A 27,572-nucleotide genomic window follows, 5' to 3' on the forward strand; every position below is an offset into this window, starting at 1 on the left:
GAGGCATTTTCATGTAAGGCAATGCTGACAAGTTCCAGGGGTCAGGACCTAATAAATCTGTGAGCCAGTTTTCAGCCTACAAAGTCTCCTATTTGGGAGATACGGGCTTGGATGCTCACTGCTGGGACCACTATCTGGCTCTCAGGATCAAACACGACCTTTTTCTTATGACTAATTTTACACACACGTCTTCTCTTCCAACAAAACCACAAGCAACCTTGGGGCAAGCAGAGTTTTATGTATCTCTGTATCTCCCACAGTGCTAAGCAACAGCATCAACACGTAGTAAGTTCTCAATAATCACTCAACTCAGCTGCAGGGTAAGATGAGCCCTGTAGGACAGAATCTGAATTTTTTGACACTTTCATCCATAAGCTGCCCCACCCTTGTTGAAACTGGGAGACAGCAGGCTGAATACTGGCTCACAAAATTTATTAGGTCCTGACCCCTGAAACCTATCAGTGTTACCTTACATGAAAATGCCTTTGCAGATGTGATTAAATGAAAGGTTCTGAAATGGGGGATTGTCCTGGGCCCTAAATGCAATCACAAGTGTCCTTGTTTATTTCTATTTATTTATTTATCCATTTAGAGACAGAATCTCACTCTGTCTCTAAGTGTACCGGTGTGATCTCGGCTCACTGCAACCTCCACCTCCTGGGTTCAAGTGATTCTTGTGCCTCAGCCTCCCAAGTAGCTGGGATTACAGATGAGTGCCAACACACCCAGTAATAATGATTATTTTTTATGTTGAGGCAGAGTCTTGCTCTGTTGCCCAGGCTGGAGTGCAATGGCACGATCTCAGCTCAATGCAACCTCCACCTCCCAGGTTCAAGCAGCTCTCCTGCCTCAGCCTCCCAAATAGCTGAAATTACAGGCATGTACCACCACGCCCGGCTAATTTTTGTATTTTTAGTAGAGACAGGGTTTCACCATGTTGGTCAGGCTGGTCTCAAACTCCTGACCTCAAGTGATCCACCTGCCTTGGCCTCCCAAAGTGCTGGGATTACAGGTGTGAGCCACTGTACCCGGCCCACAAGTGTCCTTCTAAGAGAGATGCAGAAGGAGATCCGACACAGCAGAGGAGGCAAGGCAGCCCTAGCGACCGAGGCTGGAGCCTGCTGGCAGCCCACAGAAGCTGGAGGGAGCAAGCGGCAGATGCGTTCCTAGAGGCTCTGGAGGGAGTGCAGCCCTGCGGACATCCTGACTTCAGTCCAGTGACACCTACTTTGAAGTGGCCTCCAAACCTGTCAGAGGACAAATGTCTGCTGTTTTCAGCCGAACTGGTAGTAGTTTGGTACACCAGACACTGGGAAACTCAGACATAGGCAAAGACCAATCTAGCTTTACTCCAAAGCCTGCTTTAGGAAGAAAAGACCTGGAGGACTGAGTGATAGATACACCTCATCCCTGGATCAACTAGGAAGCTCTTGCAAGGCTGAAGTGCATAGGGCAATCTCCTTCTTAACTAATAGTGTCTTAAGGTTCCTTATGAACATGTGGGCACCACCAAAATTAAAAATGCTACCTGTGGGTCAAACTTAAATTCCACAAGAGAGATTAGGAGACTGTCTGAAGGTCTGCCCCGAAGAGATCTGACAACTGTGGTATGACTGCGGTCTGGGGGCACACACAAGCTCCCTCTGTCTTGCCCAAATCCTTTTGGTCTGTGCCCACACACCAGGAGTAGCTTTCTTGCTGGAAAAACAAAGGCAATCAAAAATGAAATACTGTTTCACTCACCAAACCAAACTCCTTCAAAAGTCTGCTTAAAACAACTGTTGCCCCTAACCACCCCCCCCCCAAAATAAATCTGTACATTCTGAAGAAAATCTCTACTTTCTGCCAGGAATTTCCCCTAAAAAAATCTTGCCCCCTTTTTATTCGCCTGCCCTGGGTGCCAAAGCGCAGCTGTGAGTGGTCGTGTATCTGCTTATACAGAATCTGCTCCTATCATTCCTTCTCACAGCACAGCACCTGAGCACACAGCACGGCACTCTACTACTACTCAACATGACACCCAGCTCAGAAAACTGTGCTTTCTGAGGCTATAGGATCAACTAAACTATTTCAAATATTAAAGTATTGAAATTTCATTTAAACTATTCTTTTAAAAGCTCATAGCAGCTTTATTCATAATTGCCAAAAGTTGGGAGCAACACAGATGTCCTTCAGTACATGAATGACTGACTAAGCGGCGGCATTTCCAGACAGTGGAATATCATCCCAGCACTAAAAAGAAATGATCTATCAGGCCACGAAGAGGCACGGAGGAACCTTAAAAGCATATTACTAAGTAAAAGAAGCCACTGTGAAAAGGTTACACACTGCATTATTCCACCAACTGCATGATATCCTGGAAGAGGCAGAACTGTAAAAATCAGTAAAAGGATGAGTGGTTGCCAGGGTTTATGGGCATGGGAGGGATAAACAGATGAAGCACAGAGGATTTTTAGGGCAGTGAAATTATTCTGTATGACACTATAATAGTGGATACATGTCCAAACCCACAGCGTGTACAACACCAAGAACAAACCCTAGTGTAAACTATGGACTTGAGGTGATGATGTGCCAATGTCGGCTCATCAACCATAACAAACGTACCACACTGGTGAAGGATGCTGATGATGAGGGAGGCTGTGCCCGTATGGGGGAAATATATGGGAAATTTCTGTGTCTTCCTCTCTATTACGCTCTGAACCTAAAACTGCTCCAAAAAAACAAAGTCAATTTAAAAAGAAAAAGGAAAAAAAGCTCCAGTGGCCAACCAAATGAATTCTGTTGTATCTCCTGTGTTTTTATTGTTATTTTAATATAGCCTAAATCATGGAGACCATTAGTTAAAAACAGGAAGAACACAAATATATAATGTGAAAAAAAACTTGAGACTGGGTGCACTTTGGGAGGCTGAGGCAGGAGGATTGCCTGAGGCCAGGAGTTCAAGACCAGCCTGGGCTATAACATAGCAAGAACCCCTGTCTCTACAAAAAATAATAGTAATAAAAAAAGAAAATCACTTCAACTCCTTTTACCTATGAGCTCAAAAAATAAAAGGAAAAAAATCAACGTGGTCTGGGAGTTTAACGGAATAAAAACAATGAGAATAGCACAGAAAAATAAGTATTTGTAGAACAAAAATCACATATTTGTAGCTGCTGGTTTTTGAAAGAGCAACAGTTTCTGTTCATTTCAGAGCTGCCATATTTTTATTTAGCCACTTCCCAAGAAATGTGTGTGAACAGCTGCCTGGTTAAAGAATAAAATACTGAATTTAGAGCCATTCATTGAGAGTTTCCCCATCACCCCACCACCCTAGCTACAACTTACTCTAAAAAAACATGGATACCAAAATTAGTCAGTGCCAAACCAAATTCAATAGCCTTGATAAGAAATCCCACCATGGAGTGTGAAAACCTTCTCATTTATCTTGGTTATCTAAATTAAGTTGGTGGTGGAAAAGGGGAATCCTTGGGTTTATTTTGGAAGAAAGTGGCAAGCAGAAACTGTGATGTGTATTTCCGTGATACTGATTCCTTATCAGATTTCCCATGTGTCAAAGTGAAAGGTTGGTATAAAAATTAGAAAAAATAGGTGTTCATGGCACCAAAGACAAAAGGTATGTGGAAAACTTCCTAATACCAAAATTTCCTGGTTGGGCACGGTGGTTCAGGCCTGTAATCCCAGCACTTTGGGAGGCCAAGGTGGAAGGATCACTTGAGCCCAGGAGTTCGAGATCAGCCTAGGCAACATAATGAGAACCCATCTCTACAAAAAATAGAATAATGAGTCAGGCATGGTGGCATGTGCCTGTGGTCCCGGCGAAGTGGGAGGATTGCTTGAGCCCAGGAGGTAGAGGCTGTGGTGAGTTGAGACAGCACCACTCATTCCAGCCTCAGCGACAGAGCAAGACCTTACCTCAAAAAAAATTCTTCCTTACTCTGAGTAAACAGGAGATCTTATAAAATAAACAACTCATGAGAACCCATTATTATACACCAGAAAACATATGAGTCAAAGGTAATCAGATGTTTTGCAAAGACTAGGTTATGTTAATTAAAACTTTAAATAAAAAACAGCATTAAGTAAACAGCAGTTTATTATTACGTGATGATAGCGCACGGTTGATGGATTCTTCAGAAGCAAGAGCTTTTTCTTGTACACAACCTGGGTTATTAAAATTGCTGTGCCTTTTTACGACATCGAAGCATATGGTAATTAGCCCATATCCAAGAGCTGATGTCTTCTTGGTATTCCAAAGGGGGATTTATTACTATTCCAGAAGATAATTTGCTCTTTAAATTAAAAACCAGCTAGATCGGTGCATTAACTACATTGGCATTGATTTTCCCAAGAACACAAGCCCTTTCTCATCATGGCTTCATAAAATAATTTGATCCGTCAGTTAATGAAGAAGAGTCCATGGACACAATTATCCTCCCACCTGAAGAAACAAATCCATGTATGGCCTGTAGCAGCTACTGACTAACCAAGTTTGCTCTGTATTATATAAGTTTCCTCTTGTATTATTTGACAGGTTTGAGGAATTAATCTCAAATTCCTGGACATTACGAAGTTGGATATGATAAAAACCCAGGAAAATGATGTGAGAGAAAAATACAACTTTAGGTATATCCTAGCCCAAAGGCAAGCTAATATATTTTGGGCTGTCAGCAACCTAAACACATAAAAGAGCAAAAAACAGTGTGGTTGTCCATTCATGTGCCTTATAAACATTGTATGGATCTAAAGGTATCACTTTCCAGACTGACTTCTACTTAACAGGCAAAAGTTTATTTAGGACATTGTATGTAATCCAAGCATCCAAAGAATATCAACGTTTCAGAGCTTACATTCCAAATACTTCCTTGTACTAAGAAGTAATGCATAATAAGCTCATTCATTCAACATCTGATGAGAATTTAATCATGTGTAAAGCACTATACTAGAACATAAGGGGATGAGAAAAGGCATAAAACCATCCCTGGCCTCACAGAAGCTTTGAGAAAAGGATGCAAAAGGAGACATATATAGAACTACCTATAAATACAAGATAGAGTGCAATGCGAGCCAGGAGTAAGGTAAAAATAAAGTACTATGAGAGAGTAGAGGAGCGACTAGGGTGGGGGTGGCCCAGGGAGCCCTTGGATGGGAAGAGGGGCTGAGAAGTGAGGCAGCGGGTGAGGTGGGGGCACCCCTCCCAGGGGAGCCTGTGGAGTGTTATGCCCAGTGGGGTGGTGAAAGCCCCAGAAAGCACAAAGGAAAATGCCACCCAGCAGAGGACAACCTGGCTGGGGTGGGGTGGGGAGCGCCTCGAGGCATCTGGTCTCCACTTGGAAGGAAAGGGGAAGCCACAGAGGCAGCAGTGAGAGCGGACGCTGAGGTGGAAGGACCACTCAGGGTCAGCGCCTCCAAGGAGTCCTGGCAGCCACTTGGCCCAGCGTGGGAACTTGCGGTTTAATCTTCCATGAACTTCCATGGTTGATACCCACTGTCACCAGCCAGTCCCTCCTGCACGCCTCAGAGGGCACCCAAAGCTGTGCGCTTGAGTGCTCGCTCTGTCCTTTAGGGGTGTGAACTGTGTGCCTCTCACAGACCCCCAGAGCTGTTTTCTTTTGTGCTACTTTTCCCAGGGGGTTTCCTACAGAGTTACAGGTAATTAAAGGCCAGATCGTTTATAGGAATGTGCTTTTTATACTAGTTAATAATCCCAGGTAAGAGAACTGGGGTTGCTTTTCTCTAAAAGAGCATAAGTGTTTGGCGGGGTGGGGGGCGGGGGTGGCGGTAGCTGGAAGGGTGGAAGGAGAGGAAGGAAAGGGAAAATTGAATACATTTTTATACTAGCCATTACCAGCTGCTGGCAAATGTTCACTGTATCCATGGGGTGGGGGGAATCCCAGTTTCACTTATCAGCAGTTAAAAGTGGCAAATGTTTTGTCCTTAGTTTCATCTAATTGTGTATCAGTCTTAAAAACTGAGACTCCAGATTAGCTTACTGGGAAATACGAGACACAAAAATTAGGGCTGTCTTTCCTAGGCAAAGATTGTCTTACAGGCAAAAATGCATTTGTCGTGTGCCAGGCAATTGGTACAGTGGGGGAATCAGCCAGACTAAATTATTCTCAGGGGTCAGAAAACAGCCAACTGACACAGAATTAGACAAATGGAGTCAGTGCATTTAAAACTGAACTCATGGTGCTAGATTCATTGCACTACACTCTAACCACTTTTAATATAGAAATATTGCTCGCCAATTTTCACTTCTCTCTCCTCTCGAGGCACAGAGAAAAGACGACTACACTTCCCAGCCTCCTTGTGATCAGGGAAGGCCATCTTACTAGTTTCAGCTGATGAGAAAAGGTGACCTGTCTCACCTCCGAGTGGAGGCCGTGAAAAGCTCCGGCGCAAACTTCAGTCAGCCTAGTTCTCTGTGTGACCGTGTGGGTGGGTCGGTCGGCCTGGGTCTCTGTGTGACCATGTGGATCCGAATGCCTGCCAACCTATGTTGACAGGTAGTTACGAATGAGAAATAAACCTGGGATGTGTTAAGCCACTAAGATTTTAGGGCATTCTGACACAACTCTCTTTTTTAATGACCATCACACCAGTGGGTTTCTCGGTGGACATCCAGAGGAAAAATAGGGTGCTAACTTTATGAGCAGATCACAAGTCTCTATAGGACATAAAGTTGTATGCCTGCATAAATGAAGTTTCTTTTCATTAAAAAAAAAACTTGACTAAAATTCCGGTCCACAGTCCAGCAATAATAATCCTTTGCTTCAAAGCTCCATAGAGATACATTTTCTCACTCTAATTTGTAGGAGACGTTGCAGAAATTCTTTTCTCACACATCATTTCTAATAATATCACTTCATATAAACACAATTTTCAATGCAACGAGATAAGGGATCGCCTACCTATTTTTAGACGCTCTCCCAGTTGTGAGAGAGCACTGTTGTTCATATACATTCGGAGTAACCTCCAAGCTTTCACGCTGGTAACTGCTTCACATTTGCCAAGAGTGAGATTTGCCAACAGCATCAAGCAAGGGACAGACAGTATCATCTATTTCACCTTACATTTGTGAAATATAATCAAACAATGGGTTTGGATCTATTTTAGACCGTCCAGTTCAATGACGAATATGGATCTATTTTTACAACAAACACGTTGCACTTTAGTAAGATTAGCAAAACAAATCTGGTTGTTGAATTTCCCTGTTAAACTTCCTGATAAATGATTGGTGCATTAGTCATTTCTTTGTTTCTTCCTTCATTTGTTCGTTCATTCTATAAATATGTATTTGGAGCCTGCTTTGTGCCAAGCAGAGTGGGCTCTGAATGTCTGAAGTCTAATGTCTAGGAGTTTATAATGATATTAATTTATAGTAAAATATCTGATCATTGAATAGTCAGTAGTTATGGATATTTTGTTTTAATCATACAAATAGATGAGTATTAAACATATCTTTTTTCATGGCTACATGGGGACTTGATGAATAAGAAATAAAGTCTCTGAAAGTCAATTTACTTAATTTCACTAAGGAAATCATGACTATCAATGGTATACAATGCTGGGGTAAGACCCTGATTCATGAGTGCAATTAAGGCAGAATTTGAACTTATAAAAAGCTGCATATGTATTTATAATTTGTGCATATAGATTTCAAGGGATTTTATAACTCTGGTGACCCTAAAATATGTAGAATCCATAGAAGACATTCTCCTGCCTCGGACACCAAAGACACTCAATAAATACTTGGTGGTGATGAGGTGTCAAGTGGAGGCTTCCTTCCCCTAATTACTAAGAGCTTCTCTTGCTTCAGTTGCTCTCACCCTCTGCAGCTACTGTGGCTGGTAGAACGGGCCCCTGAGCATATGTAGCTGACTCATCTTACACCTCGAGAGGCATGCTTGCTGCAGGCTGTGTCCAAAACACACTTCTGTTTATAACCTTATTTTAAAAGCACTTTAAAAACCAGATTCTTGTAGTAAACATATTAAAAAGTCAATAAACAGAATAGCTTGGTTCATTGGTTCTCCGCTGCTTTTTCCATCAAATCAGACATGCCATGTCTCATAGGCCATATACTCCAAGGCTGCAACCCAGCAGCATGCAGGGGCATCAGCAATCCTGCTGACTTCCTCCCACCTGCCCCTCAGCCTCTCGCACGCAACAAAAAGTTTAAAGATGCAACTGAGCATTCAGTTGTTAGAGCAAAAACCTTGAATCTGAGCTAATTTACACACAGAGTATACAGTAAACTTAGCAGTTTATTATCAAATTTACTTGTGAAAACATTCACGACTCATCTGGCACGCTTGTCACTGAACCATCACTGGTCATTTATTCATTTATTTTTACAAGTGATCTAGTTAAAGTATCATGCAGATTGACTTCGTGGTACTGCAGTAGAAATACCTAAATTCTCAGAATAAAACATGGAACCCTTAACACGGTAACTATGTTTAAACTCAGGCCTTTCCTTTTGTCTGTGTACTTCCATTTATGCCTCTGGGTGTGTGGTGTAAGAAGTGAAGCTGAATCTATACTGAGAACATGGGATGACTATAATACCTTGTTGTGATATTTACTAACTGGAAAAAATATGAACCATTAGTTATTGGAACTTTTTAGTTTTTTTGAAGCAAGTTTGCAGTATCTACCTGTAATGCAGAGAATGCTGCATAGTGAACATTCAAGGTTCAAAACACATTTCACTTAGCACCTCAAAGAAAAAAAAAGGCAACAGCCCTCAGTGGCACTATTGAGGCACATTTGGTCAGCATCCTCACACGGTTTTGGAAATAAAGTTAACATTAACCAAAATTTCCTTTCTCTTTCATTCTGCAATAGCAAACCAAAGATTTTAGTTAAAAAAAAAAACATTAGTGCTTGCTTCGGCAGCACATATACTAAAATTGGAACGATACAGAGAAGATTAGCATGGCCCCTGCGCAAGGATGACACGCAAATTCGTGAAGCATTCCATATTTTTAAAAAATACAAAAAGCTAGCCGGGCGAGGTGGCGGGCGCCTGTAGTCCCAGCTACTCGGGAGGCTGAGGCAGGAGAATGGCGGGAACCCGGGAGGCGGAGCTTGCAGTGAGCTGAGATCCGGCCACTGCACTCCAGCCCAGGTGACAGAGCGTGACTCCGTCTCAAAAAACAAAACAAAACAAAACAAAACAAAACAAAACATTAAACTATAAAATTCAGTGAAATCACTCACTGTTCTTTTTCACTATACAAAATTCCCCCACAAAACAATTACCAAATCATAAAACAGCCTACCTTGTATCCTATGAAAAGTCTTAGATAAACACTGTGATACTTATATTTCCATAACTTATTCCTTTTCGAATTTTATTTTACAACAAGAAATTTTATGATAGGTTTTCTTAAACTAAGAGACTACTCAGGGTTACTTATGCATGTTTCCATGGGTTGCATAAACAAAGATTACAATTAAAAAGCAGGAAAAAAACAGAGAACCCGGCTTTTCAGCAGATGTTTTCTCTCTCTTCACTTCATGTGGTCTAATGGAGGTATCTGTGCTCTTTTTTGTTTATACCTTGACATAGAAGTAACATGAGACTTCTCCACAGCCTGCTATCAAATTTTTTCTGAAAGTTGGTAGAGGAATGGCAAAATTTCAGTGGGAATTACTGGGTGGGCAAATTAGTCAGGCATGAATTAGCAAAGTTCTACTGTTACTTGACTTTAAAGCTTGTTTCCTGTAACATTCAAGATCGTGCTCAGCTGTATACGAATTTGAAGTATGAACTACACACGATTACATATGCATGACTGATTATCATTATCGCTGGTATCTTACTTTTTTCTTTAACGGTTGTGAGAGAATCTGCCCCAACCTCTGTTAGAAAAAGCAAATGGACTCTGCTCTCTTACTCACTATTCCTCCAAGCAAAACACACAGGCACACGCACAACGCACACACACGCAGCTCACAAAAGGACAATGACCTGAATTAAAGCCACAACACAATGACTGCATTGTCTCTAAAGCTGAATGTTTTCTTCTTGAAAAAACATGACACAGAAGGAAGCAAAGGGAAATATGCATGACAAGACCTCTGTAAGACCGCATATTGCAGAAATATTTACACAGAAAAGGTTTTCAGATGGCCCAAGAACACAAAAGCAGTATGAACAAAAGTTTAGATTCTGCTCCATAAAGTCAGAACTTAACTACTTTAATTTGTCTAATTCCACGCTGCCCAGAGCTGTGGTGCAGAGGTGAACTCGTGATCCTGAGGGAGGCTGGTCTCTAGCGCATGCAACATAATTCTACTCTATGGACTCCATGGGCAGGAGGCCTACACTAGAAGAGAAGTGGTATGCTCCTCTAGCTTTCTTCTTGGGCATTTATCTTACATATCCTATTTAAACTGCAATTACTGAACAACATGCTGTCCTCTATTCATCTGTAAAGCAAGCATGCAGTTGTCTGAATTATTTGGCAGCAGGTAAACAGAAATGAATGAGCCTGGAATTTCATGCTGGGTTGAGAGCTGCCTTTTTGATCATATGGACCTTTTAGCTCCTTAGCAGGATAAAGTTAAATGAGGACAAAGTTAAAGTTGAACAATGCCAAATTCTAAGAGCCCAGCAAAAATAAATAAATAAATAAATAAACAAACAAATAAATAAAATAAAGAAAAAGAAAGAAGTGCTTTAAAACAGCTCTCCTAGTTTCTCAAGTATTATCAACACTCTAAGCACACTAAATTCCTTTTGTGTAAATGTTACCCTGCAGTTGTTCATTCTGGGCAAAGGAAAAGGTTATATTATTATGGTCAAAGAACAATCAAATGTCCCCATATATCCCTGGCCTTCTGGGAAAATCTCTACTGGCCACCATAGATGACTCTCAAATCATGAAAATTTCCAAATGCAGTTTATGCACATAAGGAGCGCCTCCTGGGTCAGGACAATGTCATCTTCATCACTGCGGTCCCAATACCTAGCATAGCACTTACTGGTGTTTAATATTCAATTCAGTTCAATTTTCCACACCAACCTATCTCAATTAGCACTACTGTGTGCTATGGATCAGCTATCAGTTTGACATTTCAAGCTGCCGGGATTATCATGAAAATGATGAAGCCCTCAGTCAGCTGAGACAGACTTACACATTCTGAAACAGTTTTTGTACTGGTAAAGGCCATTTTATCAACATGATAAAGACTGCAGACTAGATAAGTATAATATAATTTATTGTCTTCACAGGATGCCCTCAAAACACCCACTAATATAGAAGCTTATGACTACATTAAATGCAGGGGAGCTACCAAAATTGAAAAGAACACGGCAGTTTCAATAAAGTATTTAAAAAACCCTTTATATAAGACTCATCTTTCAGAATAGGACAGCAAATTTTTTCCAGTGTCAAGTTAGCATCTTAAATTGGCACCTTTACTGATACAATGATGACCTCACTGAAACTCTGAGGACTGGGGTGGCATCTACTTATATTCTATAGAACACAGCACTGTACTTCTACAGGCAAATATTCAAACATCAAATGTTTGCAGTGCTCATTTGACGTTTACATTAACACAAATAATTCACAGTTGGCTATGTTCAGGTTTTTAATAAATTACATTTATATTCCTTACCACCCTAGACTTAAATACACCCATGGTGAGTGTCTGTCTATAAACACTGACATTAGGTAAGAATGTGTATCTATTTGCAAAATGCTCTAATATTCTGAAGTGTGTCTAAATAAGAACTTAAGGTATGAAAATTGTGTATAGCTACTTAGAAAAGAGGTTAAATTCTTTTCATAGGTGAGCAAACTGTACCTTAGAACATAATGTTCAATTCATTGTGTAAGCAAGATAACAGCTTACTGAACATGTTGTTTAAATAAGATTTGTAGGGTAAAGAGTTGAAGAATGAGGAAAACAACTGGCTATAAAGTTCATCTAATATTTACTTTAATTTCAATATCCTGCTTCCATAAAACAGGTTGATTAAAAGCATCTGAATGTTAGAAAGAGCCAGCTTTCAAAAAAGAACAGGTTTCAATAAAACCACCTTTGCAAAAATTATAACAGTGAGCTGATCTAACCCAGTCTCCTCTTGCTTTTAGCTTTCAAGCTGCCTTGATTATTCCTGGGCTTGGGCTGGGCTAGCTTTGGTGGATATTTAGTTTATAGTTTAAATGATAATAAGCCTAACCCAAAACTCAGCAGCCTTTGTATAGCTAATTAAAGGGCATCAGGCTAGGGGTAGGAGAGGAATCTGAATTCTGCTAACGTGTAGACTAGTCACAAGATACGTCCTACAGATAACATCACTATGATAGACTGGCCTCTTGAGATATCTTTTCAGATTTTTCGCATGTTTGACACCCATGGCTCCACCTGGTCCTGCCAACCCCACTCCTGTGGCCCCACCCTGAAGCAACTCCACTCAGGAAGACGGCTTAGACTCCTTATGATTTCTTCTCTGCCCCAACCAATCAGCAGCAAGCACTCATTTCTAGCCATCCCCATCCCTTCTCCCAATCTGCCTTTGAAAAACCTCTCATCTACGAGCCTTCAAGGAGATTGATTTGATAATAATGCCCACTCCCGCATGGCATGGCCAGCCTCAGGTCGATTAAACTTTCTTTACTGCAATACCATGGTCTTTATTTGTGCTATGGGCAGGAAGAACCCGTTTGGTGGTTATATCAACATCTGTGTTCTAGGAGTGAGAATGCCAGTTTTATTCACTGGACTAGTCTAGAATTTCTCCCAGATTCAAGTTAGAAAGAGCTAGTTTAAGTGCATGAGAGCTGATCATTCATCCTATAGATTTTATAAATAATCTCTGTTATCTATTGCTTTCTATTAGAATAGAGTAGTACCAGAGCCCGGTCTGAGGGAAAGTCCTGACTGAAGGCATGGGAAAAACCTCAATGGAAGAAAAATCCAGAAAAGAAAGGATATACATTTTGCATGGTAGATTTTTGTGTGTTTTCCAACCTGTCCTAATAGACAATTTAGAAGAGTAAACAGTACTAGCTAAGGATGTCAACTCCTGACCTTCCTGGAAAACAAAACAAAATAACAGAATAATTTATATTAATTTCTTTTTTCTTGTGTGTGTTTGTGTTTTTTTTTTTTTTTTTTTTTTTTTTTGGAGACTTGCTCTGTCATCCAGGCTGGAGTGCAGTGGCGCGATCTCGGCTCACTGCAAGCTCTGCCTCCCGGGTTTACACCATTCTCCTGCCTCAGCCTCCCGAGTAGCTGGGACTACAGGCGCCTGCCACCATGCCTGGCTAATGTTTTTTTTTTGTATTTTTAGTAGAGACAGGGTTTCACCATATTAGCCAGGACGGTCTCCTGACCTCATGATCCACCGCGCCCGTTCCAACTTATATTAATTTCTATAACATGGCAAAATTTAGGTATTCACAAAAAAACTTGAAACTTAAAAGGCCATTTTTCCTGGAACAAATAACAATAAAGTTTGGGTTTTTCTGTTAAGTACCTTAGGGCAAATTTAACACATTCATTCAGCCAACAAGTATTTATTGTCTGTTACCTTCAATACATAATACTAGGTGGAATGCGTGAACACGACACAAAAGCAAGAAAAAACCCAGGAAATTACTAGGTATCTTCACAAACACCCTTTCCACTTGCAGACTTACTTTTTCCAAATGTGTAGTGGAATACAAAAACAGAAACATGTCTCCAGTTATAAGAAAGAAACTTGGAGTTCACCAAGATGACTCCACCATGTCTTAAAACAATAATGTGATCACAGCAAGACTGGAGAGTTAAGGAGCACAGAATAAGATGGGCAAAAACAAGAAGCACTATTAAGATCATTATGAAATTAAGATAAACCTAAAGAAATTTTAGGTACCTTAAATGGAGTTATCCAATACAGTAAGAGTAAGAATTGAAGTTAGTAAAAAACTCAGGTAACTAAAAATTAATTACCCAAGTAATCATCCTCTTAAGATTTCTCTAAGACTTCTTTCTTTCTCTCTCTCATTCATTCATTCATTCATTCAGAGATGGAGCCTCATTCTATCATCTAGTCCAGAGTGCAGTGGTGCGATCTCAGCTCACTGCAACTTCTGCCTCCCTGGTTCAAGCAATTCTCCTGCCTCAGCCTCCCGAGTAGCTGGGATTACAGGCGTTTGCCATAATACCTGGCTAATTTTTATATTTTTAATAGAGATTAGGTTTCACCATACTGGCCAGGCTGGTCTTGAACTCCTGACCTGAAGTGATCTGCCCACCTTGGCCTCCCAAAGTGCTGAGATTACAGTCATGAGAAGCCAACACACTTGGCCTTTAGGACTTCTGCATAAGACCAACAATTGAAAGAAAGCTACCTACGGAGATTAAAACATCAAAAGGCAAACCATACAAGGATATTATACTTTTAAGACATTTCTACATATGACCAAGATTTACAGAGGAATTTTGCTATGGTCACATTCTAAGGAAACTTTCACAGACTTAAAGGAAAAATTAAATCAGTGCAAACTCAAAAATCCAAATGTATAGCTGTCAGGTTAACTATATATAGGTCACTGATAATTTATTATGCTTTTGTTAGGTTTTAGCTTCCCACCCCCCATTATTTAAGCAAGCAACAGAGTTTGGACTAGATTTGAGAGCAACATTTACTCTCATTGCTAATGCAAAATATTAATAGGACATGTCTTCACATGTTGTTTTCAACGCACTTCACATGTAACTTTTTAACACGGGAGTACACATATATTAGCCTTCATATCCATAGAATTCAAAAAATGAAGATTCACTTTGTTTTTTGATTTTTGAGACAGGAACTCAGTCTGTTATTCACACTGAGGTGCTGTGGCATGATCTTGGCTCATTGTAGCCTCAACCTTCTGGGCTCAGGCGATTCTCCTGCCTCAGCCTCCTGAGAAGCTGGAAGTACAGGTTTGTGCCATCGTGCTTGGCTAATTTTTGCTTTTTTTTTTTTTTTTGTAGACATGGGGTTCCACCATTTTGCCAAGGCTACTCTTGAACTCCTGGGCTCAAGTGATTGCCCCACCTTGGCCTCCCAAAGTGCTGAGATTACAGGCATGAGCCACTGCACCTGGCCACACTTACCTTGTCAAACAGCATGTATATTTCTTGAGTGCAAGAGGCCATCTTTCCAACTTAAATTCCCCATCACAGACACTGGCAAAGCCAGACACATATAATGATATTTCAAATATTTAAGTGTTCATGACTTCTATATGAAATGCACTGTGTGTCACGTGAAGCTGGAATCCATTGTATCCAAAATGGTATTTCTAGCGGCTTACATTTTCTATTTAGTTTTCCTCACCATACTGCTATCCAGACCAATTTACACAATTTCTAAACCAAAGTGAAATAAAAAGTTATACACAAGGAAAAACTTCAGGAGCAACGCACATTTCTCTGAGTTAGTATCTAGAGCAGATGATGCCTTCGGCTCTAAAGCTGCTGTCGTTTTCATGATTGCAGCAGTGACACGCATCACCTGTGAGCGTGCTCCTGGGGAAAAGTAATTTAGAAACTGGGAGATAGCTCCACTGGGTGATGACACGATGGGAATAAACAAGGAAAAAACAAAAACTCAAGTCAGCAGTATACGCAAGTAGTCATCTACTTAAAGGAAAATAATCCCTATTAATCCTCTTAAGATGTGAGGCAGAGGCACAGCCTCAGTGGAAACCAAGAAAGTGATGCCTGAAGTAATAATCCAAGCTCCCCATAAGGAAGGGTTGGTAATACACACACCTGTTTGGTGCCAACCATTATATCTGCAAAAAGAAGCACGTGAGAACTCTTTAAATATTAAATTCCAAGCAATGCGATGATATCCTAAGAAAAGGACGCAACAATGTAAGACGAGCAAGTTCTTTATTTCTCAAAGCAGATTTTAGAATCCTTGAATTAAATTTTTTCACTTTCCCTCCCCCTAAGCAACCAAAATCACAATTCCCTGATTAAGTCAGTGATAGAGAAAGACCCCATTAATCCAGAAGCTGAGTTTTTGTGTTGAGAACTACCAAGCTGGGCATGATGGCTCACACCTGCAATTCCAGCATTTTGGGAGGCAGACGCAGGCAGATCACTTGAGTTCAGGAGTTCAAGACCAGCCTGAGCAATATGGCAAAACCCCATCTCTACAAAAAAATACAAAAATTAGCTGGGCATGGTGGTGCACACCTGTAGTCCCAGCGACTCACGAGGCTGAGGTGGGAGGATGGCTTGAGGCTGGGAGGTGGAGGCTGCAGTGAGCTGAGAATGCGCTACTGCACTCCAGCGTGGGTGATAGAGCCAGACTTTGCCTCTAAGGAAAAAAAAAAAAAAACAACAAAAAAAAAACCCTAGCCGGAGACCAATTTGCAGACCAATTTTCATTTTAGCTATAAAAACTATAAAAGATGAACTAAAATTACAAAGAAATGGCTCACTGATTCTTTCAACTATCATTTTGCCACTTCAAATCTCAAACTAAATCTTTAAAGTGAGTTCTGTAACATCACAGCCTTAAGATATTTTGCAATTAAGTTTCAAATAGCAGGATAATTATGTTTGCCTACAATCCTCTCTTCAGAGTTTAACTTCTGTTATTACCCACTCTTTAGCAAAAGATGAACCAACTTGTAGCATTTATTTCACCTCTGGAACAGAAAATTTTTCAAAAAGTTATACTTGCTATATATTCACCTCTTTGGTGGTTAGAAATAAAGTCTAAAGTACTTCCTCAATCTGGACATGTAAAGTATCTCAACAATTTGGACAGCACAGGACTTCCGGACAGTACATGTATCTAACCAGAATTTGCTAACTTTAATAAAAACACTTACTGTGATGATCATACAAACATTAATCAGGTGCTACTTGCTTTTTTTTTTTTTTTTTAAGGTGCAGTAAAATAAATAAATAAATAAATATAACTCCTCACACATACAAAGAAAGCCAAGACACCATTAGAACATGTCTGGACTTGAATAGGAATTCTACAACTTTGAAGTTTTAAATTTCACGGCACACCCAAACTAGGCATAAAATAGTATCCAGAATACATTAGATTCATATGGATTCAGCATGTTTCAAAACACACCTGTAGGCCAGGTGTGGTGGCTCATTGTCTGTAATCCCAGCAATCTGGGAGCCCAAGGCCGGTAGATCATTCGAAGTCAGGGGTACGAGACCAGCCTGGCCAACATGGTGAAACCCCGTCTCTACTAAAAATACAAAAATTAGCCAAGTATGGTGGCACATGCCTGTAATCCCAGCTACTCGGGAGGCTGAGGCAGGAGAATCACTTGAACCTGGGAGGTGGAGGTTGCAGTGAGCCAAGATCACACTACTGCACTCCAGCCTGGGCAACAGAGCAAGACCTTATCTCAAACACACACACACACACACACACACACACACACACACACACACACACACACACACAAAATCATCTCATCGTGGAGTTAGCTTCTTGTAGACTTTCAGAATGGGTCCTTTTATAGGGGCCATAAACCACATGACCACTCACTAGTCCTCAGGCTTCCGGCACCAGATGTGGGTTCTGAGCACACACACAATCTGGCTTTACAAGCAGCAGCAGGGGGAAGTACTTCATTCGGGGAAAAAAGCATGTAACTTGGTAACTATTTAGCACCTCCTTCTCTGGCAGTGATCAATCAGGAAACCCTCTGCTGGAAGCATCTACTCAGAATTTTAAAAATCATGCAGTTCTTGCTGCTGAAATTTATGAGCATGTAGATGAGAGAGAGTATGTATCATGGATGAGGACGGGGAGAGCAGGAGTGCCCCACGTGAGCCACAAACAGGAAAGTACAGGAGCTGGCCCGTGTGCCACACTGCCTAGTGCCAACCATACAGCAGTCCCAGCCACCCGCTTTCCATATAGCCCTGTGGGGTTAATGACATCACTCCTGATAGTACCTATGGCACCATTCTCTATGGCCATGGTGTAAAAATGGGTTTATAATCAAACAAAATATCCAGATACGTGATTCAATATGCTTCGGTCTGCAAACGTCAATTTTCTAAAAAGTTTTTCAAAGAACACTGAATATTTGATATACAACATTTACTGAAAAGAACAAGATGATATAAAATCAGGTTGCCCATAAGACTGGGTGTACCCATGTGCAATGAAGATATTACCAGAAGTTACCAGCACTTCTATTCGTATAACTCCCTCTCTGCTACCACCATCAAAAGCAACTCCACCCCAAAAAGCTTTCTGTCTCACAGAAAGTGTATCTTGATAACCACCTGCGACAGTATAATAAAGACAGATTATTCATTTTGCTAGCACAGTCCCTTATTTCTCTTCTTGCTAATATTGAGCTCCCACTAACACATTTTACTCTTCACTTTCAAAAGCTACTTCGAGGAAAAAAAAATCAACAACAGTACTCAATTTCACTGCAATCAGCATTAGACATCATGTTGGCCAGGATTTCATCAAACTTTCCCGAGAGGGTCCTCATTTCAATTTCCCAAGTGGTTCTCCTTGCTAGGCCCAAAGAAGATGATAAAAATACATATGATTAGCATATTAGTTTGCTAAGACTGCTGTAACAAAGTACCACAAACTTGAGTAGCTCAAACAATGGAAATTAATTGTTTAAAGTTCTGGAGGCTGGAAGTCCAAGATCAAGATACGGGCAGGGAGATTCCATGGTCTCCCCTGCCTTCTGGAGGATTGCTGGCAATCTTTGGAGTTCCCTGCCTTGTAGAAGCATCGCCTGATCTCTGCCTTCATCTTTCCCTGGCATTCCCCCGGTGTGCATGTCTGTCTGTGAGTCTAAATCTTCCCTTTTTTATATGGCTACCAGTCAGATTAGGGTCCACATTCATCACCTCTTTTTTTTTTTTTTTTTTGAGACGGAGTCTTGCTCTGTCGCCCAGGTGGGAGTGCAGTGGCACAATCTCGGCTCACTGCAAGCTCCACCTCCTGGGTTCACGTCATTCTCCTGCCTCAGCCTCCTGAGTAGCTGGGACTATAGGCGTCTGCCAACATGACCGGCTAATTTTTTGTATTTTTAGTAGAGATGGGGTTTCACCGTGTTAGCCAGGATGGTCTCGATCTCCTGACCTCGTGATCCGCCCACCTGGGCCTCCCAAAGTGCTGGGATTACAGGCGTTGAGCCACCGCGGCCGGCCTCATGACCTCATCTTAACTTGACTCCATCTGCAAGAGGGTCTGCAAAGACCCTATTTTCAAATAAGTGCACATTCAGAGGTACTGATAGGATTTCATATCTTTTTTGGGGGACACAATTCAACCTGTAGCAATGAGCAATAATGGGGTGGCCAGGTAAGTTACCTTTTCAAAAGGGATTTCTCACAAGACAAGGGTATGTTGTGTACCATCAGCAGCTGGCTTCAGGACTTACTGCCTGACTTTTTTTAAGAGTAAGGATTTTTTAATTGCCCCAAAGCCTCAGGATCATTAAGGTGGACTAAGGGATCATACTGTAGTCTTTAGTGCTGTTCTCAAACATTGCATCTCTCTCCTCCTCTGGGTAATGGTAAAAATGTACTTCCCAATCTGAAATGGCATGGCCACGTGACTTGCTTTGTCCAGTAAAATATGAGCGGCAGTGATGTGTGCCACTTTCGAACACAGGCTTTAAAGGGCAGTGTATGGGCCGGGCGCGGTGGCGCACACCTGTAATTCCAGTACTTTGGGAGGCCGAGGTGGGCGGATCACCTGAGGTCAGGAGCTTGAGACCAGCCTGACCAACATGGGGAAACCCTGTCTCTACTAAAAATACAGAAATTAGCTGGGCATGGTGGCACGCACCTGTAGTCCCAGCTACTCAGGAGGCTGAGGCAGGAGAATTGCTTAAACCCGGAAGGTGGAGGTTGCAGTGAGCCGAGATCGTGCTGCTGCACTCCGGCCTGGGTGACAGAGCGAGACCCTGTCTCTAAGTAAATAAATAAATAAATAAGGCAGTGTGCAATTTACCACATTCCTTTGACCTATGGCAGTGATGGTGAAGGCACAATGGGATTAGCTGTCATCATCCTGGGGACTCTTGGTGACGACAGAGAATTCTGCTCTCTTGCTGACACACCTTGTTTGTGTATTGTGAGTAAGAAAATCACCCTTTGTGCGCGAATTCACTGATGTGGTTTGTTATGCAGCATGATCAATATGATCTAGCCTATCCTTGACTGATACAGACGGGAATTTCTCAAATTGAATGTGTTCTCTATATTTCCTTAGGTTTTTCTTTTCTCTATGTTATTAGGAAAGGGAAGTCCATTTCATGAGCTCATATAGAGTAACAAAATTAAATGTAGAATGTTATACCCATCCATACCACTAATTTACCCTGCTTACTGAAAACACGCGAACTCAGCTGGGGCAACAAAACGTGCAAGAGAAGCCATGTAGATCAAGGCCCAGTCAGGCCAACTCACTGACATAAGCCAAAATTCATTTGTTCATTTACTCAACTGTTCAGTGGGTGCCTACTTTTTATTTTTAGGTCAACTGGATTGATCCAAAAGGTACTGACTTATCTTTTATTTAATTTCAGTCACTGACATTACAAACACGTTTTGCAATCAATTACTACATTTATTTAAACTGCTCGCAGTATAAATTTCAGCGGTGTCTTCAAATCAGATAGAGAAGTAGATATGAGGATGAGGAGTCATTCGATCCCTCGCTTTCTAGAAAGAGCTCCTTCTTGTCCCTCCTTTGAGGTGACAGGACTACATTTACCAGCTAATGACAGCATTTTAACCAAATTAGAAAACGCTCCTGATTACCATAAACACAACGAACAAATGGAAATAAGCCAGCACAAACTATGCACCACTCACGCGGATATTTTGTGAAATTCAGAGAGACCTTTGCCAGCCTGACTTTTAAAAATAACTGTATAAATAACTAGATACAATCTTACCTTTTAATTTAAAAATGTTTATTAAACATTTTATAGTTTTTTTTCTGTTTTTTTGAGATGGAATCTCGCTGTCGCCCAGGCTGGAGTGCAGTGGTGCCATCTCAGCTCACTACAAGCTCTGCCTCCAGGGTTCACGCCATTCTCCTGCTTCAGCCTCCTGAGTAGCTGGGACTACAGGCGCCCGCCACCACGCCCGGCTAATTTTTTGTATTTTTAGTAGAAATGGGATTTCAGAGTGTTAGCCAGGATGGTCTCGATCTTCTGACCTCTTGATCCCCTGCCTCGGCCTCCCAAAGTCCTGGGATTACAGGCGTGAGCCACCGCGCCTGGCCAACATTTTATAGTTTTAAAACTGTTCTGATCAACCAGATGTAATGCATTAAGAAAAAAAAAAGGGCAGTTTTTTTTTTTTCTTTTCTTTTTCCTCCAAAACAGCTGCCACAAGGTTTGGGAAGTTGTTATTGACTCGTTTGTAATACCGTGCTTTTGTTAATATTGTTTGGTAGGTGTGGAGAGCTAGGACAATAAATAATTACCTAATAATTAAGAGACTTTATAACATAAAGAAGGGGACCATGTGGTAGCAGTTGACAGAAAATATGGTGAGAATTGTGCCAAAGGGTGGGCAGAAAGACACAGAACGATAACAAAAGGCCACCCACTTCAACAGGTTTTTACATCCTGTACTACACAGTAAAGCTAAGGTATTCTGTTGGAAGTCTTCTATTTCCATCTCAGCTATCCTTTCCAGTTTAAAAAAAAAAAAAAAAAAAAAGAGAGAGAGAGACTTGAAAATATAGGCTGGGCACAGTGGCTCACACTTGTAATCTCAGCAGTTTGGGAAGCCAGGGCGGGATGACTGCTTGAGCTCAGGAGTTCAAGACCTGCTTGGGCAACATAGTGAGACACCTTATGTACAAAAAATAAAAGATTAGCTGGGTATGATGGTGCATGCCTGTAGTCCAAGCTACTCAGGAGGCTGAGGCGGGAGGATCGCTTGAGCCCAGAGGTTCAAGGCTGCAGTGAGCCATGATCGCACGCCACTGTACTCCAGCCTGGGCAACAGAGTGAGATCTGTCTCAGGAAACAAAAGAAGAAAAGGAAATACAGCAGAGTTTGAGAAATGTCACATTAGTGGAAAGTAATTAATTATAAAATAAGTCATTTTGTTGATTAATCTTTTAAATTACATCGGTCATTTTTAAATGACCCTCAAATAGGTCACAATGAATGAATTTCTTGGTTATGCGACTATATGCCATACTGACTTTCTTAATATTTCCACAATGAACATAGTAATGATGGTTGGAAACAGCAGAAAAAATGTTTTTAACATAATTTTAAAATAATGCTTCTCAGATTCAGCCCTCTCTCTGAATTCCCCACAATACTGCTTCCCTGCCCCTCATCTTCTCTCTGTGGCGGTGCTTTCCTAGTAGAAGCACACAGGTAGCTTCCTTGACAGGCTCCATGAATCCACTGCACAACCAACAAGTCTACAGAACTGCCCAATACGCCCAGGCTTGCGCTCGCTCTGCCTCCTAAATCCCTGCCACATCTGGTCTTTGCACCCAGCCTCACCCAGTCTGCTCCATGGCTCTCCTTTCTTTTTTTTTCAAAGTCCAGCTCAAGTGTGCCTCCCTCAACACCTGCCCAGAAAGCTCTCCTAACCAGGCCAGCCCCTGGTGCTCTCTTCCCTACACAGGTGGATAGTGGCATGGAACACACAGACAGTGGCATGGACTGGACAGTGGCATGGGCCACACACTCGGAGGCAATGGGAAAGGCCAGATGCATCATCTGCCTTTGAAAGCGATGCAGCCAGGTGCAGTAGCTGCTCAGGAGGCCGAGGCAGAAGGATCACGTGAGCCCAGGAGTTCGAGACCAGCCTGGGAAACATAGTGAGACCCCATCCCCAAAACAAAACAAATAACCCCTCCCTCCCCCAAGAAAATACATACAGTACCTACTAGCACGGTGTGGCTTATAAACTAGATGGTTTGCTGAGTGTGCTTCAGGGATGGAAGGGGTTGGAACCCTGACACCACCACCTAGCCTAGCTTAGAGCAGGAACCACAAAAATCAGAGAGCTTTTTCTCTGCTCAACATCCGTGTATGTTACAATTAAGTGTATAATGCTTATTTGTGAATGTACTTTAGAAACTTGTGTGTAACGTACATTCAGAACGGACTAAATAGAGGCCAAAATATTTACTATCTGGCCCTTTACAGAAAGTTTGCTAACTCCTGATTTAGAGCATAAAACACATTCTTGTCAAATCATGCAGTGCCAATTACATCACAGAGCATGTGCAACAAAAAGGTGATCAATGCAAAGTCCCAGCTCTCAGGCGGCTTACAAAGAAATCCCAGACCTCACTTCAACAAAAAATCCTACTGACACCACTGCCTCAGGAAGAACATCTGCATACCTGCTTAAACACACTTCCCCAGTGGTACTTCTTTTCCTCTCAATCGGGTACCGAACTTCTAAGACGGGCCTGTTCTCCTGAGATTTTCTCATTTCTATGCCTTCTTGCTGGAAATGTCCTTCTTTGCAAGTATAAATCCTATGCCTTTTTCAGGACCCTTGTTCACACCTCTCATCCTATGCAGCCTTTCAGCATCCTCAATTCTGAGAATCCATAGTTTTTATCCATTTGTGTCTTCCTCTTCAACTGAACTTCTACTACTTAGTTCAGTCCATTCTGTTATGTGCATTATCTTTTCAGTACCTGCCTCTCTCATTAGACTGGAAGCTCTGTGGGGGCGGGGGCTGTATCACTTTGGACTCTCTCATCTTAACTAACGCATTAAACAAGTATAATCGGCTGGGCACGGTGGCTCATGGTTGTAATCCCAGCACTTTGGGAGGCCAAAGTGGGCAGATCACTTGAGGCCAGGAGTTTGAGACCAGCCTGGCCAACAGAGCAAACTCCATCTCTACTATAATACAAAAAAATTAGCTGGGTGTGCTGGCACACACCTGTAATCCCGGCTACTTGGGAGGCTGAGGCAGGGGAATCACTTGAACCTGGGAGACAGAGGTGGCAGTGAGCCGAGACTGCGCCACTGCACTCCAGCCTGGGCGACAGAGTGAGACTCTATCTCAAAAAAAAAAAAAAAAAAAAAAGAAAAAAGAAAAAGAAAAAGAAAAAGATAATCAAATATATAACTGTGTGAACAATTTTATTCTGAAAATCTCCATCTTCAAAAAATTTTCAACCTAGTTTGAGACAGATATGACAGAGAAGACAGACACGCAAACATAGATGGCACAATGATGGCGGTAGGAACGGGGCAGAGTGAAGGGGCTGAAGGCTCCTGCACAGAGGGGCCACAAGGAATAAAGGCAGGGACGGGCCCGGTATCATGGAGTGTTTGTGGGTGTGGGGACATGCTGGGAAATGCAAGTTGATTCACCTGATTGGTAATGGAGGACCATATGGGGTGTTGGCAGAACAGGAGAGAATAAGATTTGTAAACGTCACACTTTTGAGTTATAATGTGGGAAATGGATTAGAAGGGGTCCGTCTGGAGGTGGTTAAGTCTCTAACCAGGTAGGAAACTCCTCCGAATAAGAGGCTGGCCACAGCCGTGGCAGCGAAGAGGCAGGAGCGGCAGGGCCTGGCCACCAGACAGACGTGGAAGATGAAAAAGAGACAAGGGGCTTCCAGGGTTTCTCATCTTCAGATAGCGAGGGCCATGCTGAAGGGTCAGAGCCCAACTCCAGAGCCGACCACACTGTACACCATTGACTGTGAAAGGCATGCATTTCCGGAGGAGAGAAAGACTCCTGAGTTTCTTATGCCTATGTGAACTTTAATTCTATCGAAGAACTACATGGGATTATGGACGTGCTTCAATTTTTTTTTTTAATTGTGAAAAAGAAGGAATCTTGGATATTTCTCAAACAATGACCTGGAAGGAGAAAACAAGCCAGGAGAAAATATTTCTGAGGCAGTTTTTAATGAGGCATCATTCAATATCTTTAAGACAAAGTCTTCTCAAAGAGGACCATGGACACCCTGTGTTGGAATCCCTTGGGCATATATAAAACACTGATAAGTGATTTCTGACCATAGCCTAGCCAATGCATTTCTTTAAAAAACAGCATAAACAGAATCTCAAAACGTAAAACATACAGGCTATTTTAATATGAAACATTTTATATCTTTAAATGTATAGTATCTTCATAGTTGGTTAAAAATAATAAAAATAAATTTCAGGTCAGTATCTGTGGAACCCCAGAAACAGATTTTGGAGCAAAGTTTGAAACCACAGGTTTTAATTACACCATTTATACCCACTGAGAAGCAAGCCAGAGGGTGAGAAGGTGACCCATGAACTAGCACGCCACTGTCACCTAGCTGCCGAGAGGCCTGGGGAGACTGCCACAATTACAAGTCAAGATTTACCACATGAACAAGATGCCTGGTGGACTTTTCTTTTCACCGCTACCAGGCTCTAAACAACCCACTACGCTCTCATCTGGGACTATACTACCCTCCCTCCAGCCCCCAGGAAGAGAGCTCCTGACATACAAGCCAGAGCCTGCCTTTCTCTGCTGCCTCGGGGATTATCCTAGGATTACTATCCTCTATTTTATTTGTTGCTTATGTTTTCAGCAGAGCGTTGTTTTTTCTCTTCTCCATTGTGCCCCTCACCTGGCACGACCCATGGGGTACAAAGATCAAATCAAAGTTCTGAGGCACAGCTGGCTCAGAGAAGCCAAGATACACAGGATTCCCCATCCATAGCCAAATTCCTTTTCTCCTCTTCCTTGGCCCTTCTTCCTGAGACCTGCCACGCAGTCCCCCTTCTGACATGGCTCTATGTCTGGCACTGAAAAGCCAGGGGTAGCACAGCCAACCCGGAGCCTTGGCACTAAAATATAAATACTCCCCAAGGGAAAAACAAAGTCTCTCTACACAGAAATGTTTGAACAACAGCAGGACACGGTCCACTCCACCAAAATGCCTTCGCACGATTATATCAAAGCTCGTAACCAGGGACACAGGCATTCCAGCAGCTACAGACCCTGCAATAGGCCCAGTTCAGATGGAAGGCTTTGCTCAGTGCATCGTGAGGCTTTCCTTCACTGTTTCCAGCTTAAAATCCTCCTTAAGTAGTCTGGGAATGGATGGGAGCTATTAACTTCACCTAGTAAGCATTTTATTAATAATAATAATAATAATAATAATATTATTATAGCTGATCACAATTGTAAAACACATTAGCATTTACGAAGATCTTAAAGTTACCCTCATTAATTCCTTACATAAACTCTATTGCAAGTATTGTCATTTTACAAATAAGGAAACAGATTCAGAAAAGTTAAGTCACCAGGTTTCATAGAATTTGTCAGAAAATGAACATTAGGGCTGGGCATGGTGGCTCACGCCTGTAATCCCAGCACTTTGAAAGGCCGAGGTGGGCAGATTATCCGAGGTCAGGAGTTCAAGACCAGCCTGGCCAACATGGTGAAAACCCATCTCTACCAAAAATACAAAAATTAGCCGGGTGTGGTGGCAGGTGCCTGTAATCCCAGCTACTCAGGAGGCTAAGACAGGAGAATCGCTTGAACCTGGGAGGCAGAGGTTGCAGTGAGCTGAGATGGCGCCACTGCACTCTATCCTGGGTGACAGAGTGAGACTCCGTCTCGGAAAACAACAACAACAACAACAACAACAACAACAAAAACCCAAAAAGAAAATTAACATTAAATCGAGTACTTTATGTATGAAATAAGACCTAAACATGAAACCAGTTTTTTTTTTCTTTTTTTTTGCTATTACCTTGAATGAGAATTTAATAAACCATTTGGTTTAAAGTGTGAGAAGAGGCCAAAGACTTAAACGATCCAGTTGTTCCTGCTGGCACTAGTCCACACGGCACCAAAAAGATGACTGCCAAGCTCAGGGGCCTGCAGAGCTGCTTAGGAAATGGGACCTGACCGCTCCCTACCTTCAATGCTCCCCTTACCTTCAATGCCCACAGGGGATTTTCATGTGCAGCCAGGGTGCAGACTTCCTGCTTGTTAAGTTTTCCTGCCCTCAGCCATTCCATCCTTCTCCAACTGAAATGCCTCCAACCCACAAGTCTCCGCGGGGTAATGGGTGAGGGATGCTAAGGGTGCCGTGCTCAGCCATGAGGCCTGGGCATCAGCAGCACCCAAGACGTGCAGGTGAGTCAGGGGCAGGCTGATGCAGCAGCCAGACCACTACTCCCTGCAAGAAGGCCTCGTATCAGACTCTCTGGGGACTTCACACACTCATCTTCAGGACGTATAACCTGGCCCGTGTTACCTCTTCAAATGACCCAAGAAATGGGAGATTATTTGCTTGTCAAATTTTCTTTTTTGGTCTAGTAAGATGTGTGTGGGTGGTTAATCACGACAAGGAAAAAAATCCATTCAAGTATAGTTGACCCTTGAACGAGATGGGTTTGAACTGCATGAGTTCACTTATTATATGAGGATTTTCTTCTGCCTCTGCCACCCGTGACAGCAAGACCAACCCCTCCTCTTCCTGCTCAGCCTACTCAGTGTGAGGACAGTGAGGATGTAGACTTTACAATGATCCATTTCCACTTAATAAACAGCAAATATACTTTCTCTTCCTTATGATTTTAAAC

At 42.0% G+C, this 27,572-nt stretch overlaps 1 protein-coding gene and 1 non-coding gene across 44 annotated transcripts in view; one reads left to right on the top strand and one right to left on the bottom strand.

Moving 5' to 3' along the window:
* NEDD4L (NEDD4 like E3 ubiquitin protein ligase) overlaps positions 1-27,572 on the bottom strand; it is a 367,516-nt gene that overhangs the window by 104,073 nt on the left and 235,871 nt on the right. For 4 of the 43 annotated variants that reach the window (XM_077974720.1, XM_077974719.1, XM_077974732.1 and 1 more), the window contains one exon: positions 6,372-6,497. The exons of the other annotated variants lie outside the window; for them this stretch is intronic. In XM_077974720.1, coding sequence (XP_077830846.1) covers positions 6,372-6,497 — 126 coding nt within the window. The remainder of the gene's footprint in view (positions 1-6,371; positions 6,498-27,572) is intronic. 43 annotated transcript variants of the gene reach the window in all.
* Positions 8,889-8,995, top strand: LOC144336608 (U6 spliceosomal RNA). The gene has a single exon (XR_013408508.1). It is a non-coding gene; the product is annotated as a U6 spliceosomal RNA (small nuclear RNA).

This window comes from Macaca mulatta, chromosome 18, assembly GCF_049350105.2.
Source record: "Macaca mulatta isolate MMU2019108-1 chromosome 18, T2T-MMU8v2.0, whole genome shotgun sequence".
NCBI classification, from domain to species: domain Eukaryota; kingdom Metazoa; phylum Chordata; class Mammalia; order Primates; family Cercopithecidae; genus Macaca; species Macaca mulatta.